General features: G+C 42.8%; 1 protein-coding gene and 1 long non-coding RNA gene across 4 annotated transcripts in view; one reads left to right on the top strand and one right to left on the bottom strand.

The window, feature by feature from the left end:
• The window catches only part of TCAF1 (TRPM8 channel associated factor 1), a 38,717-nt gene extending 30,240 nt beyond the window's left edge, over positions 1-8,477 (top strand). For 2 of the 3 annotated variants that reach the window (XM_036926155.2, XM_036926154.2), the window contains exons 6-9: positions 119-358; positions 1,407-1,744; positions 3,132-3,382; positions 5,991-8,477. In XM_036926155.2, the coding sequence (XP_036782050.2) occupies positions 119-358; positions 1,407-1,744; positions 3,132-3,382; positions 5,991-6,000 (839 nt within the window). In that variant the 3' untranslated portion in view covers positions 6,001-8,477. Of the gene's footprint in view, positions 1-118; positions 359-1,406; positions 1,745-3,131; positions 3,409-5,990 lie in introns of all 3 variants that reach the window. The other variant, XM_057504852.1, reaches the window with a different exon arrangement.
• Positions 1-17,188, bottom strand: part of LOC130684320 (uncharacterized) — a 115,492-nt gene that overhangs the window by 10,475 nt on the left and 87,829 nt on the right. The window lies entirely within an intron of this gene.

Genomic DNA, 17,188 nt, shown 5'->3' with positions numbered 1-17,188 from the left:
AGGACAGAGGGGGGGGTGGCTGTTCGTGACCTGAAGTTCTCCTCCTGGGGCTCAGGTGGTATGTCTTACCAGGAGGGACTTGGGAAAGTGAGTATGAAGCCCACGGCCTCTCTTCCAGGGGAGACATCCCAGGAGGAGTGGAAGAGGCGGGTCCAGGAGAATCCGGGTCCCTGGGGAGAGCTGGCCACAGACAACGTCATCCTGACGGTGCCAACTGCAAACCTGCGGGCCCTGGAGGAGCCCGAGCCGCTGCTCCGCCTCTGGGACGACGTGATGCGGGCTGTGGCCCGGCTGGGGGCCGAGCCCTTCCCCCTGCGCCTGCCTCAGAGGATCGTCGCCGACGTGCAGATCTCAGTGGGTGGGTACGCGGTGCACGCGCGCTGCCCCCAAGGGCCTGCCTGCCTGCCTCTGCACAGCCATGCACTGGGCAGCCAGCTGGGTGAAGTGTTTTTCTAGCAAGACGTAAGAGATACAATTCTTGCTATTTAAGTAAAAAAAGAAAATATTTATGGAAAATAGACTCAGCCATCTTCCCTCCAAAAACTGAAATCTGCCTAAATGTCTCAACCATTATGGGATGGTTAAGTAACATTGTTTGTATCTTCTATAAAGATGGAGGAAGACAGAAGTGATAGCTTGATGATATGAGGAAGTAGGACAAGATTATGTGCCACAAAAAAGGCCGTGGAGCTCTATGAACACAGTATGTTAGAATATGTAACAATTCAAGTCAAAATGTCAAGAGATACCGTCACATGGTGGGAATAGTGCGAAGTGGTGAGCTTTCACGGATGTCTACTGGGGGCTCCACAGAGCAGGTAAAAATGGTGGAGGGCCTCCACAAGGTCACAGTAGTTGGGGGCAGAATTTAACAACTTTAAGAAGACACTGCGTAAAGAGGTCTTTGCCAGTGTGTCAAGAAACCTGAAAAATCAGGGTATATTGAAATCAAAGAACAACGAAAATTTCTTTAGACCTAGTGTTTTTGGCTCACATAGATGATCACAATATAGTGGCATTGATGTGGGCAACTCCAGGTCTAAATGATGAAAGGGAGCCACCCGCAAAGAGTCTTTGATTTTGAGAAGAGAATGCAATGACACAAGTTCACACAGACAGGGCAATCTCAAAAAAATAGAAAAATCGCATAGTAACACAAATGGCTGTTTGTAACCTGCTCCTCTCCCGCCGTCCGGAAGCCACACTCACTCAGGTCAGAGTGAAGATGCAGACGTTATTTTAGGGTGGGAGGATGAGGAGGGAGCCCAGAAGGGTTGGTTTGGATTGCCCTTCTGAGCGTTTGGAGGGTTTGGAAATCACTGGGTATACTTGGGAGATGAGAAGAGGATGTTGTAAGGTGGGTGGGAGCACTCTAATCCTCTGTTCCTCCCTCCGGTGTTTTCCAGGCTGGATGCATGCAGGGTATCCTATCATGTGCCATCTGGAATCTGTGCAGGAGCTCATCAATGAGAAACTCATCAGAACCAAGGGGCTGTGGGGCCCTGTCCATGAGCTTGGCCGCAACCAGCAGAGGCAGGAGTGGGAATTCCCACCGCACACCACCGAGGCCACCTGCAACCTGTGGTGTGTTTACGTGCATGAAACCGTCCTGGGCATTCCTCGAGGCCGTGCCAATATTGCTCTGTGGCCCCCAGTTCGGGAGAAAAGAGTCAGAATCTACTTGGGCAAGGGTCCCAATGTGAAAAACTGGAATGCGTGGACTGCACTGGAAACGTATTTACAGGTACTGTGGGGGCCTCTGAGCAGCATTGTTAGGCCTGAGATACTCAAGTGCCCTGGGAGACCGCCTGCCACACATATGCCTCATGCTAGGCCTTGGGAGACCTTCACCAAGCCCACCTGTGACAGACCTGGTGGATGTGCCCGTCAGTGCACCACTTTGCAGGACCTTGAAGTAGACTTAACTGCCTGAGCCCTACCCATGATTTTGAAGAGATTCACAAAAGTAGACAGAAAGCACTGAGAAAGGTGGACACCCAGCAGAGGCACATGTAGAATGATAAATATAGTTCCTACAGCTGGCTTTGACCCACACGCCTGAGAGTGAAGCCAACCTATGCTATTTAATAGCTATCCAAAATCAAACACCCCTCCCCACTCCCACATACACAATATATGGGGTAGGACCTATTATTTTCCTTAGATGAACACTATCTTCTCAGTATGACTTGGCCATGCCTCAGTTTCTACCTTATAAGCAACCCAGGAATGCTCACTGGCCTGGGCCTGGAGGTGACCTTTGAATTACCGCTCAGCTCCCCAGTCCTCTCCCCCAGCCCCTGGGCCAGCTCCCAGCTCACTGCGGAGACCTTTGTCACTTTGGATTCTGGGCTCCACCTCAGGCCAGGCCCGCTCTGTTCTGGTTCTCCCACCTGCTCAGATCCCTCTCTTCATTCCCACTGCCACGAGAATGATCGCGAAACCACCAAGAGACTCCACTTTGTCTCTGGGACCACTTCAGCCCAGGGACAAAAGTTCCCTGAGGTTGTTCTGGGGAACTGGTTAAATGCCTCTTACTCCCCAGCCCCCATAACCCCGCAGGATGGCTGCCCTTTTCTGAAATTATGCCTTACTGGTAATTCTGGCTACCTAGACTACACGTACTCTTCTGCTTCTATCAGACTCTTTTTTTCCTAAAGTCCATTTTAGTACCCTTGCAAATTGACATAGACCTCTAATTAATGAGAAGTTTGTCAGGATAGGGGTAGGAGTTCCTCAATTATTGGGGTTTAACTTTGCAACTATGAGAGAAGGACTTTTTTCACTTCAGCCCATTTTAAATCCTTGCGTAGTATGTATCGCCACTTCCGTGATCTCGTGAGATACGTGAATGACTGGTGGTAAACTCTGATAATTACCACCACAGCCGTAATTCACTGAGGGCTACGTTGTGCTGAATGCTGTGCTCACTCGGAGGCCCCTCCTCAGGGTAGTATGTTGTGAGCAACACTGTTCACAACATAACGCAGGCCAAACAGGAGAGAGGGGCTGTGACAGATGTGGAACCAGCGTTGTTAGGGGCTTGAATACATTAAGTTGATCTATTATAGTGTTTGTTGGGGCTTTTCATAGACTAGATGCCTCATCCTGCCGCTGTTTTCTCTTTCCAGCTACAAGAGGCTTTTGGTTGGGAGCCGTTCATCCGTCTCTTCACCGAGTACAGGAACCAGACCAACCTGCCCACAGACAACGTTGACAAAATGAATCTGTGGGTGAAGATGTTCTCCCACCAAGTGCAGAAGAATCTGGCTCCATTCTTTGAGGCCTGGGCCTGGCCTATCCAGAAGGAAGTGGCTACCAGCCTGGCCTATCTGCCTGAATGGAAGGAAAATATTATGAAATTATACCTCCTCACACAGATGTAAGGAGTGCCCAGCGAGGTGGCAGGTAGAGAGGTTTGGGGAGGTAGGCAGAGATGGGGATTCACTCCTCGACCTCTGTCTCTTAGGGTTCTAGCCTTGCCTTCTTGGCTTACTGCCCCTGTACCTTATTACCTGCCTCTGCCTCTAGGAAGTGGGTTAAGCACACAGCAGAAAGCGGGGTCAGGACTGCTCAGGAGCAGGCCTTCTATTTATGAGTCTTGTTCCTCTGGCCTCAGCTGTCAGATTCCCTCCAGAGCCTATGTGAGCCCAGTTCTGAGAGCTTTGGCATCTGCTTCTAGGCCAGAAGTTCATCATCATCAGCCATTGCCCATAGAGAGTAGTTCTCATGCTGACACTCTGAGAACTCTCTAGGCTTTTAATTTTGATAAGTTTTTCCAAAAATCTGACCATAGAACTCAACTGAAATACAAATTTAACAGGATAGCCAGACAGCTCCTTGATGACTCCTGTATTTTGGGTCTTAGGTAGTTTTTAAAAAGCTTACAAAGCAATCTGGTGCACCAGAAACAGCCTGTAGCCAGGGTCAGCTCTTCAGAAAGTCATTTTATCTCTGTACTCCCATTTCTCTATGCATGAGATGAGAATAAAAATTCCCAGCTCACAGGGCTGTCGTGAACCTCAGACTGATCATACTGAAGAGGTCTGGGAATGCAGCATGTGCACAGTGCGCACCTAAGGGACACACATTTCATGCTGGTCCACAGCGCAGTGAGCTTAGTACTTCCCATTCCCTTCCCAGAGCCTAGAGGCTACTAGCATCATCTCTCTCAGGAGAATTCCTGGGTCAAAGCCTGGTTCTTTCCCCTTCAGTTGTATAACTCCAGGCAAATTCCTGAACTTCCCTCTGTCTCAATTTCCTCTTCTATAAAATAAGATCTATTTCATGGGATTATTGTGAGGATTAAATTTTAATACTTCTAAATGTATTTAGAACAGAACTTGGCAGTTAGGTGTTGACAAAATGGCAGCGGCCATTACTATTATCTCACTAACGCAGTATCATTCTAGAGCTAGCCCTTACTTTTGGGGGGCATTGACAGATACAGTGTAATGTACCCCCTCCCATCCGACACTGTATACACCAGCCTCTGAAAGCACTCTGGCACTTTGCTTTAAATTCGCAACAGAGTTTTAAAAGCAACTTGGGGTTTGATCTCTTTATTCAATTCCACCTTTCGGTTGAGACTCCTTCTTTAATTAAATCAAGAGTGGGCATTACTTGAAAAACCAGAACAATGCCACAAGGGTGTTTTGTCTTTAGCAGACAGTGAGCATCAGGCTTGGGGGTGGTGTTTACATTTCCACAGTGACAGATTTCTATCACTATCAAGAGTTACTTACCAGTTTGGCAGATAAACTACACACACACACATAGAAATCTTTACTTTGGAACAAGATACCTGGCTATAACTGACCCAAATTTAATTTAATTGCAACACATTCAAAGTTGTTCTTAAATTTTTTCTAATCTTATTCAGAACCTCCCATTTCTTTGTAGTTTTAACTAGAGTTGGGGCTCTAAGATACATCCAGCCAGTTCTCTGTTAGGTTACTGCTTTTCATGTAGTTTTAATACACTATTTTATTTGCTTTGTTGGGAAGTGAGTGGATACACAGACAATGAGATTTGACCTAGATAATGTTTTTCTTTGGATTCTTTTAGCATGTCATTTCTCAGTCCTAGAATTATTTCCCTTACTTTATGAGTATCTGTCATCTAGGTGCTTTAAATAAACATGTTGACTATTCATTCAACATTTAAAATAATTGCTATCAAGTAGTGGGTTGTTGAATGTGCTAAGTATTGTACTGGTTCCTTTATATAGATTATTCCATTTAATCTTCACAATAATCTTATGAGATGGAGATTCATTGCTCCCATTTTAGGAATGAGTGAACTGAATTTTATGTGGCTCAAGTAAGTTGACTAAGGCTACATTACTAATAAGTGGTAGAGGTGGGATTCGAACCCAGGTGTTCTGATCACAGAATGGGTGTTAGTAACTGAAGTGCTTTGAATAAGCAAATGCATGAGTAAATGAAGACACCACGCAGCCAACAGAAGGACCTTTATGTTCCCGCTTGCCAGTACCTTGGCTACCTGTACTTAATCTTCATCTAATTTTATCAGAAACAAAAAGTCCCTTTGTTTATTCCAAATGCCAGCTGCGGGGAAGAATTTGAGGCAGGCTCCTGAAGTGCTTCTTAAAAGACAGTGGTGCCTTTAGTGCAATCCAAGTCTTTCAGGTTCCAGGTTATTCCGGTTTTCTTCATTCTGTCTAGGGCCCCAAGAAAGTGTTCTACTAGCTTACTGGATTTTGAGTGATGGGTTATTTTGGTCAAGTGCCTGACTCCCAGAGGTCCCAGACATTGCATGTTCTCACAATGGACACTAGAACCTCAGGTGTTTAGAACAATATTTGCATGCATTCTGGCCCTCTTTAATCTACTTAAGCAGTATAGCCCTGGGGACCTTCTAAAAACATAAAGCTATCCGTGTCACCCCCCTGTCTAAAAGCTTGCAGTGGGACTTTGAATTTAAGATGATGAACTGAACATATAAGTTTACTTCCCCTCCCTTCCCAGGCCCCACTGAAACTGAAGTCAAGAAATACAAAAGAGAATTGACACATCTCAGCAAAGACAACTGAATGGATTTGGTTATAAACGAAGATCTCAACACATTTCTGGAGGAGAGAAACTGGATGAAGCATGATAGTGGATGGAACAGTGAAGGTGTCTTTCAGGCAGAATATAAGCTGATCCAAACAGCACACCCCAAAGAGACTTGGGCATATGAAAAGTCTATCTACATAGAGAATTATTCTAGCTATAAAATTAACCCCATCGCATTCTACCCCAATCCTTGTGCACAGAACATAGGCAGTCTACTATTGGTACCAGTTTAAAATCTGTTGTCATTGTTGCTGTTTGTATAAAGGAGTTAAGTAAATTGCCCGTGGAGAGGTAGGAGTTGGTGCTTCAGAACAGCATTTCTCTTTTTTGTGGAAATAAGTGACTCCCCACCCCCAGCCTATCAGCTAACTCTCTGACAGTTGAAACCCCTCCTCCAAGTACTCATGTGCTTCCAGTCACAGAAGAGGCTTATTAGAGAAAAAGACTGAACCCTACAATGGCAGAAGAAACCCACACCAACTCCTATAAAAGTCAACAGTTATATATTGATTCTTAAAAGCAAATGGTCAGCTAGGAATCCCCTAGACACTGGGCATCAGGGTGAGGAGGGAGGGAACCAGGGGAGAAGCATGTAAGAAAAGTAACCAATTAGAATTAGGAGATTTGAAAACACACAAAAACTCCAGAGGAAAACAAAGTTAACATGGAAAAAATCTTACTATATCTTCAGAGAGATTTGAAGTATATTTGTAAGATGAACACAAAGAAGGGGAAAACTCTGAGAATAAAAAGCCCACTGAAAGTGAAATAAGACTGCCAAAAATATTCAGTAGACAGGCTAGGAAATAGAGGCTAGAGAAACCTCCCAGATACAAAGCAAGGAGAAACAGCAGAAAATATGAAGAAAGAGACAAAGACGATCAACATCTACCCATTAGGAGCTTCTGAAAGAGAACATATGAAATATAGGTAAAGAACTAAAAGATAAAGGATTGAAGACCAGAAAGAACTAAGTCTTGAGATTGGGGGCCTCTGATGTAACCTGTATCTAGACACAATCTTGTGAAATTTTGGAGTATTTAAGGATAGAGGGAAGACATTAAAAGTGCCCAGAGAGAAAATAAAATGAGGTCATCATAAAGGGCTCAACTAAAAAGGTGAGAAATTGACTTCAAGCAGATTTTTCATCAATGACACTGAATGCTAGGAGCCTATGGGGCCATGTCTTCATGTATGGCAAATGCTTGTACCCAGGATTCCATAGCAAGCCAAACTGTCAAGAGCAAAGTCAAAATGAAGACCTTCTCTGACAAGCAGGATCCCAGAAAGCCTACCTCCTTTGCACCCTTACTGAGGAAGTACCTTGAGGTTCTCCAGTGAAATGGCAAGAAAATCAGAAAGAGGAAGAAATGCAGTCCAGAAACAATGGCCCTCACCCAGGATGTCTCACTCTAGAGTGGCAGTTACCTGGCAACCCCTTTCCCCTCTCCCAGAGTGCAGTCTCGGGCTCTCTGGGAAGAATACGCATTCTGTGCCATAGGTAGTATCATGGAGAAGCTGGAATATATGAGGACATGGAGGACATATGTTCTTTAGTCAACAAAAAGGAAAAGAAAACAAAAATATGTCAAGAAATTCAGGTCCAATTACAAAACAACAGAAAATACTTGTGGGATGTAAGAAGAGACCCAATTTGACATTGGTGGTGGGTATAGTTTCTTTCAAGCAGCACAGGCATCATGACATTGGATATACATGAAAGGAAATATGCTAACTTCTATTTGGCTCTCAGTAATATTTATGTAGCCAAAATAATATAAAAGCTATTTATCGGCATTCGATGTTCTGATGAGCCTACAGACAAAACATGAAAGGCTTAATTTTTTATTCAGAACTGAAATGGAAAGTAATCAATCCTGACAAATTAAGGAAAAAAAGAGCAGAAAGAGGCTGGGGATTAGTTGAGGGAAAGAAGAATAGGGCTATTTACATAGTGAAAATGGGGATGAAAAGTTATATGAAGTCCACAGGTAATGAAGAAACTAGAGGATGTGTATCCTGTTCCAAGCTGTAAATGAAGCCAGTAAGAGTGTGAAAAATGACATACCTATCAAAAAATTGGGGAGAGGATAGGCAAAGGAAAGGTGGGGACAGTGTAAGTTAAATCCTTATCTTTTGTAATGGGGAATTATTAAAGATGTCTAAAGTTGATAAGTCAAGAAATTATTGTTCAAACATATTATTTAATGTTAGGAAGTTAGTTAAGAGAAGATCTAAAAAATAGAAATTGTTAAATGCATCACCACTAGGGAATGGGACCGGGGCTTAAAAGGGTGTGGTGGGAAATCGTGTTTCATTTTGAGTCCTGTGCTATTTAATTTTTTACCTTGTGCATGTATTACTTTGAAAAATTTTTAATAAACTCAAATAAAAATCCTTCAGTGGCTTCATACTAAGATACAGTCCCAGGAAAACTCCTTGAAATGGCTTATAAGGCCCTCATGTATGTGCATCCACTTGTGGTGTGCAGGCTCATCATATGACCAGTACTCTCTAGTTCTAGCCACACGGAGTATCTCCCAGCTGTTCAAACACACTTGCCCTTCCCTCGCTTCTACAGGTGTTCCACAAAAGGCAAAGGCTGCCTCTCGTCTCACCATATGTCTGCAGAAGAAGCTTACTGGCTAGCAGGTTTTCAATATTTGTTGAGCAAATGAACACCAACAGGGCAGTGCATGAGGATTGCCAACTAGTGTTCCTTCCCAAGAAGGTCTATATTCGTCCCTACTCCGGAAAACATTTCAAGACCATAATGGGCTGTAAGCTTTCCTGCGCGCCTATTCATTTGACAATTTTAGTAAGTTTTAGTCTTAGGCCAGGTGGTGTCAGGAGTTCTGTCAGTCTCCATGGTATGTTCTTTGCCACATTACCTAAACATCATTTATAATCTGGTTTCAGCTATTTTTCCCCTATATATTAGAGAAACAGTCAACTATTTAGTGGAAATCTTCATGCTCCCAGATTTCTTGTGTCCTGCTATTCCCAGCCTCTCAGGGGCTCTTCCTTCTCATTAGTTTACTTTCTTCTGTTGTCTAACTCTTAAGGCCAACCAGAGGTATTGGCTTTACAGCTAATCTTCAACAACTGCATTTATTGGAAATCCTTCCTACCTCCTCTTTATAAAATCAATCTTTGATATACTTAGTCCCTAAACCAATGTCCCTACCTGATACCACAACCTCACCTAATATATGTGTTTAGCACATATCTTAGGTAATCAGATATGTCCTTAGAAGTTACCTATTTTTGCTGACAAAAGTAACACACCCTAGCACTGTTTCCAAGATGACTTCCCTCCTATGTTCTTTATTCTTTTAAGGCCTTTGGATCCCTGGTTGAAAAGGACTTCTTTCTTTGACCCACATCATTGGAGTCAATCTTCCTAGTGTATTAGAGAAGGGATGTGGGGCGATCCTCACCACACAGACAGACACAAACTGCACATCTAATTCAAGAAAGCTAAAGAAATGCTACTTAAGCATTTAGATTCTCATATAGTTGAACGTTATAAAGAAGCAGCACTTCTTTGATAGGAAAGCTTGGGTAATTTAAATCATGTCAATGTTCTATCCTCATGTTGGATGTTTGGTTTCATAGATTTGTTTTCTTAGAGATAAACAGAATAAATGAGTGGGTAAATTAAAAACAAGCCATATATTGACCAGTAATCACAGTATCAGAGGCCAACGATTGTGTCAATTCAGACAAGTGTCCCTGTGGCCATTAAAATGTTACTTGTGTTCATCTGAACTATAAAGGAGCTCAAATATAATTATTTATGAAATGTGTACATGTAGGTATTGAATTTTCTTTCCATAAGCTGCCTAAATTTTGACATAAAATTCACTTTCAGAATGCCGAAATTATTTAGCCTAATTTAAGATCTGGGGTAGTGCCAAGAGGGTGGAAGGGGGAGGGCAGAATGATCATGTACAATAGAAAGCAACCAAGCGATCCAGAAGAGGTCCCTCGGGCAGAGAGAAGACTTCCCTCGACCTTACCGCAGCCTACAGTCCAGGGCCCAATACCTACGCTTAGTTCCATTATCGTGAAGGGTCTGTGTCTTAAACCAGTGCCAAGAATCCAAAAAAGGTCATGAATTCTTCCCTCACCCCTGTTATCAGTGAAGGGTTTGTGCTTTAAACAAGTGCCAATCATCTGAAACGAGGTCATAAATTCTTCCCTCACCCTCCATCAAGGTAAACACAGGTGGGAGAGGCAACTCCAGCATTTTTTTTTTTAACAATTTCTCCTATCCTTGCTGACAGTGCAGCCTTGAAGCCAAACTTACAAAGGAAACAAAATGCTTTAATTAAGGCTTTTAAGATATTTAATCACAAGACAACTGGCACTATGAACTTGTTTACTGGCAACAAAACCAGGAACAAACTGGATCTCAGGTCCTCATAGGAAACATAAAGCATAAAAGTCCACCCACTGTGTCAGTAGTGTTGGAGCAACCCTTAGATTAAGCCAAGAGGCTCTCTGGTACTGGGTAAAGAAGGGCTTTAATGGGATGGGGAAGAGGACATCCTCAGGGATAATAAATGATATGACTAATGCCCTCCAGTCAAAAATCACCAGGAACACACATATAGTTGGCCTAGCTGGATTTATTTACTCACTATGGCTAGGGAAAAACACACACCACAGGGAACTGCGGGCATCTCAGCAAAAAGGTGTTAGAAAACCTTTTATAGGAGATGGGCTTTGGGTGGATAATTTGGGAAGGATCTGGGGAAGCAAGGCTTTGTTCTGGGTTAGATGCTGTCAAGAAGCAGGGGGCAATTGTATGATGATCTCAGTAAATCTCATCTGTAAGGCAGGCTGACTAAAGCAATCATAAAGCTGTAATTTTTTTTTTAAAAGACAGCATTTAAGACAAGAAAGAGATTGTAAATGAGAGAGATGGCTGTTTGGTATTTTATGGCTGCCCAGAGATTCTGTCATTATCTCGCTTTATCATTCTCTCAGACTGACTCTGTCTGATGTTCATGCTCTGAGAAACTGTTTACATGGAACAGGAGAACAACATGGCCTAGTGGTGAGTGTCAGACAAGTCCCTGGGTCACGGGCTGCTGCTTTTTCCCTTTCTCAATGCAAAAGAACTCATCTTAGAGAAGATTCAAATCTGGATTTCTCTTGACTAAGCATAGGGGACAAATTGGGAAAAAAATTAATATTGTAAGGTACACAGGAGGTACTCTGGGAATAGATGGTCCCCTGATGATCCCATTGGCTTGGTGGAGGTCTTGGCTGTAACTCAAAATGAAGTTGGGACCATAAGTCAATACATATGGGTCACTTACTTAATGTTCTGAAATATGCCCACTCCTCAAACATACAGATTCCCTGAGCTATTCCTGGGAGAAACAGGAATAGTCATTAGAATAGCAGTTTGCTTTTTCCTAGGAGGAATAACAATACACCTTTATAATCTGTGCAAATGTACTTTCTATATATAATTGGACTGCACAGAAGGAATTGAAATTTAAAACAGAAAGATGCCCTTCCATTAGATACATAATACTTTGATGAAAGAAGTACAGAAGCCATTTTCTCCAGCGCTCACACTTGCTCCACTGAATGCATGGTTTCTGTGAGATAGGAGATTAAGGTAGTCAGGGTCTGTGGCCTCATCCAGATTAAAATTTTTCTTTTATCACAAAACTAGATGAAGCCACTAAAGAAATACTTTCCCAAGTTAAATTAAAATCCTTCTTGTTTTATCTGCCATCCTTTAAGAAATGTTCATAGAAATGTTTCTTAAACATTGATGACATCATTATGAAATGTTGGCTTCTGTAAGAGGTACATCCCACATTTGGACATCCTCTTTCAATCTAGCCATCATTTGAACACCTATTACAATGCTAGGTACTGTGACAGGGTCTGGAAATACACAAAAAACAATGAAGCACCTGTCCTCACAGTGCTTATGTTCCAGTTTGAACATAAAAATGAACAAATAAACATATATTAGGTCTGACACATACTATGAAGGAAATATGAAACAAAGTAAGAATGGAGAAGAGAGTGCTCTGGGGTAGGAACTGGACAATGGGTAAGTTTGCTATTATGTAGGGAGGTCCTGGAGAGCCTCCCTGATAAGGTGATATTTGAGCAGATTCTTGAAGGAAATGATGGAGCAAACCACGCAGATAATTGAAGGCAGAGGTAAAATTACACATGGCATCCTGAGAGCAGTGAGACAGACTTGAGTTTCATCCCTGTCAGTCAACAGCTACTTTCTCAAATATTAAGTCCTGACCACAGATTCTGACTTGTGGAAACGACCTAATGGAAATTCAGTCATGGATCTAATGGAAACTCACAAGTTTTGAATTTCTCTCCTCAAACTTTGAAGGTACACTTCACAGTGAATCTGGCAGTTTCCCCCCTTCGAAGTGTCTCTATGACCAGGGAGTAGAGAGGGTGCATCCCAGTAGTTGTATGGCCTCCAACAAAGGTACTGAATGGAGACATGACTCTGTACTTTCATATCCTAGCTTCTGGGACCCTGTCTGTGGCCTGATAGATCCTGTAACAGATGGAATTTGGAACCAAGTTCATATGGAGAAAATTGATTTAGAAGCAGTTGGCTAAATTTGCACAGCGATAGTTTTGGTCTTATATATATTGACATCCATCAGGACAGATGTATAGACAGTAGTGGGAAACTTAGACTATTACTCTTGGATTCTCACTCTATGTCCCTTCTTCCCCCCACTAAGCTGCATGATTGCCATTCAACCTCACTAAAAATTGAAAAGAACACATTGGATCACAAGTCTGGATATAAAATGGAAAGCCTTGAGAAGGAAGACTCTGATGTCACAGTAACTCTGGAATAAATCAATTTGGAAAGAATTCTTTTTGCATTTGCAGGAAAAAATATTGTTGCTGGTCTCACTGAACCAGAAACTTTGACACTGCAGGGATTTCGCCTTCCATGACTCCCATTGCCCTTACACTAGCCTCTCTTGGCACTGCAACTCTTATGGATTTGTGCATGAAGATATAAAAACCACACTGGTGTGGGGGCAATTATAGGAAATTTGATCTGTTGTGTGCCTACTCAATGGGTCTGATATTTCAGAGCCAGAGGAAAAACATCTCAGCCTTGGGCCAAGTTAGCCCCACTAGACAACTGACATCTTCAGTATAAAACCAAACTTTATGTCTGACCTGGAGAGAGGGGCAATTTAGAAATATAAGAAGACTCCCTCTTATTCCTCACTGGAGGAAAAAGGTTTCAGCATGGATATCTCTGAAGTGACAGTGGTATGTTCCAAGAAATCTCTGTAATTGGAGTCTTACTGGCTCCTACCACATATGTTCCACACAGTTATGATCCAAAAAGAAAATACAGGCCCAGGTTAATTGCACAAATATGCCAAAGGAGGATACAAAAGCTTTTCTAACTCTGAATTAGGACTGGTTACCTTTCAAGAAAAACAGCAAATCCAGCTTCATTGCCTTAAATAAATAGGCATGCAGAAACCTGCCCTTAGAAACAGACCTTGCTATAATTTGAACAAAGGTTATCATAAATGTACTAAAGAATGAAAAGTGCAGTGGATGAGGCTTTCATAAATACTCTCAAGTTAATGGCTTGGCTCTTCACTCCCACAAAAGCAAAGTTTTAATAAATACACTTGAATGCTTTAATGTTATAAGATACAACTATAACAGAACTTATGTTAGCCTAGGTCCTCCAAGAGGCAGAAGCCAAAATAGGATCAGATGTGCAAGTGATTAATTAAGATAACACCTGGGAAAGAAAATGGAGAGGAACCCAGAGAAGGCTGGAGAGGCATCAGATGGCAAGGTAGGCCTAACCCTTGTGAAGGAGGGAACAAAGGAAGGAAAGGCTTATACTGCAGTGCATTCTCAGAAAGTTCTGTCAAGGTCAGAGGGGAGCCCTTGGGCCAAAGCCAAGCACAGAAGAGTGCCTGTCTCCCAGGACCGGGCCTGACTCAGTAGCTGCACTGTACTTAACCACTGGCCAGGAGAAGCCCCCAGGCAGCACGGCCTTGGCACCAAGAACGCCAGAGCATACCAGCTGGGGCTGCCTGCCAGTTACATACCCGCTCCCTGCCACTGGAGATCTGAGCAGAGCATTTTCATGGCCACCACAGTACTTATTCCTAAAACAGCTGTAGGCACCTGTTCTGGATCATCTTAAATAGTGACTTAGTAAATGTCCCCAGTGATTCATACCACTAAATGCACATAGGAGGATTCATCTGTCTCTATTCTTAAATTAGAGTGTGGCTAATCCTTTCCAGATTGTTGAGACCCTTCAGGGAAAGAATATATGGGACCCCATTTTAACTCATAACTAAAAATAACTGAAGAACGAAGCCAGTGACTATTAATGCTAGCCCATAATTGAAAAGTGCATGTATGACCCCTGCATTTGGCTTAATGAGAAACTGAAATTACTGCAGACATTTTCCTCTATGTGACAAAAATGGACTTATGTACCACTGGTGACAACATTTCTGCTTTGTGTATGCCTCTTGCATATGCTGGAAAATTAATTATGATATTGTTTATGTGTATTTGTCACATATAGCCCAGAAAGAGTCAGCTGTTGCAGTGCAAAGGGTATACAGATCAGCATGCTTGGCTTAAGCTAACTATCTACCTTTGGAACTGGAAATGGCTTCATTTTCCCCTGAATCTCGTGAGAGATGGATTCTTTTAATAAAATTGGGATCTGGTTACAAAGGGCAGTAGAGATGGGGGAGGGAATAAATATTGAAGGGGTAGTATCAGTGTTTCCTACATGGCATTTTTTATTAAACCTTTCTTCCAGACCATATAGTACAAACCAAAGTCTTCAGATGGCAGCCAAATTCCCTCAAAACCTGGCCTAAACACGTATTTAGAGCTAGCACTATGCATGTCCTACTAACGAGTTTCAGTTACTATGAACATTTTGTCTTTCCCAAATCAAGCTTTTCACTTTCACATCTCCATGCTGTGGACTGTCATAGAGCTTCCCATTGCAGAGCCCTCCATGCTTCTTTGCCCACAAAGATCATATATATTTTTCAAAAGCTAAATTTTAGCATTGTCTCTATAAGTTCATCTCTGATACCTTGATTGGAAATAATTGCTCCTTCTTTCTGTTCTCTTGCACTTAATTTGCAGCCAACTTTGACACCTATATAAATCCAACTTGATACTATAGTTGAGTCTCACACTGGGCTTCCATCCTGAGGTATCTTGAAATTCCAAAGGGTCTTATCCAAATTGTCTTCCCTATGTAGGTTCCTCATGCTCTTTCTCTCTGAAACCTGACAGCATTTGGTCCTCGGCCAAACAGGTTTCCACTAGTACTCCAAAACTCAATTGATACTCATTAATTCAACAGATATTTCTTGAACATTCGTTATATATTTATTCATTTTTTCAACATAATTTTTAATGTATTAAGAAATGAAAGAGAAGGATAAAGATGGTGGTGTGAGAGGTGAGACAGATGCTGCCTCCTAAAACCACATATAAAACAAAAATATAATTAATACAACTAATCCTGAAAGAGCAATAGGAAAAAGGGCTGCACCAGACTGTATACACCTGGAGAAAAGAGCAGACCTCATGGAACAGGGTAACATACCAAAGCTGTGGCCCAGAGGAACCCAAGCCCTTCCCCCAACCCAGCTCACCAGCAGGAGGAAGAGAAATGGAGTGGGTTAGGAGTGGAGGCCTGGGACTCCTGAATACCTAGCTCGGGAGATCTGCTCTGGGAGCACAAACCTACATTTCATCGTGCTTTCATGATACTCTCGTCATTAGGGGATTGGAAAGCTAACACAGGCAGAATTCCTGGAGAGACTGAGATTCCAGCTGCTTGTGGAAAGCAGGGATATCTGGATGCTCTGGGACAAAAGAAAGGCAGGCAGTCTGAGAGACTTCCTAACAAGGAAACCCTTAGCAAGAGGTCTACTAAAGAGGCAAGGATTGCACAGAGCTTACTGCTCAGGACAAAGGACAAGTAGGCAAAATAGGTGCACTCTGCCCAGCAGGTCGGGAGCTTTCACGATTTTGAGGTGCTCCAGCTCCCTAGCTGGCTACAGAGCTGCAAGGACCCCCTCCATGATAGGTAGCCTACTGTGCCTTTCTCCTGGGCAGCCCCACCTGGTTTGCAAACCAGCAAAACCTACCCTGACATTAGGCCAGCCAGAGGGAAGATCTGTCTACAGCAACTACAAATGCAAGGCATAGAGGGTTATATCTGTGTGCCCGGCCCACTGGTTCAGGCAGTGGAAACAGGCATAGCAGCCAGGAAGCAGGAAACAGCTCTTTCCTCCCCCCAGGCACCAATACCACACCCCTGCGACCCCCGACATTGCTTCAGGGACTGAGGAGCTCCAGAGAGTAGAGCTTTTAGACAATAGAGGGCGCCATATACAAATATGAAACAACAAAGGTAAAAGTCACAAAAAGATCATCCATCATGATCAAGTAGGATTTATTCCAGGGATGCAAAGACAGTTCAGAGTAAAATTAATATAACTCCTGAGAAAGATGACATGGACCTCATGAATCTTCCAGAAAGGGAGTTCAAAGTAAAAATCATTAACATGCTCATGGAGGTATGGAAAGATATTCAAGAACTCAGGAATGAATTCTGGTCGGGGATCCAATCGTTGAAGAGCATAACGGAGGGTATTAAAAGCACATTAGGTATGGTGGAGGAGACAATAAATGAAATAGAAACTAGAGAAGAGGAATACAAAGAAGCTGAGGCACAGACAGAAAAAAGGATCTCTAAGAATGAAAGAATATTGAGAAAACTGTGTGACCAATCCAAATGGAACAATATTCACACTATACAGGTGCCAGAAGAAGAAGAGAGAGAAAAAGGGATAAAAAGTGTCTTTGAGGGCGTAATTGCTAAAAACTTCTCCAATCTGGGGAAGGAGATAGTCTCTCAGGCCATGGAGATCCATAGATCTCCCAACACAAGGGACCCATGGAAGACAACACCAAGACATATAGTGATTAAAATGGCAAAGATCAAGGATAAGGACAGACTACTAAAAAGCAGCCAGAGAGAGAAATAAGATCAC

The sequence above is a fragment of the Manis pentadactyla genome, chromosome 7 (assembly GCF_030020395.1).
Source record: "Manis pentadactyla isolate mManPen7 chromosome 7, mManPen7.hap1, whole genome shotgun sequence".
Taxonomy (NCBI): domain Eukaryota; kingdom Metazoa; phylum Chordata; class Mammalia; order Pholidota; family Manidae; genus Manis; species Manis pentadactyla.
The sequence above is the reverse complement of the archived record's forward strand: the minus strand, read 5'-3'. Positions and strand labels throughout refer to the sequence as shown.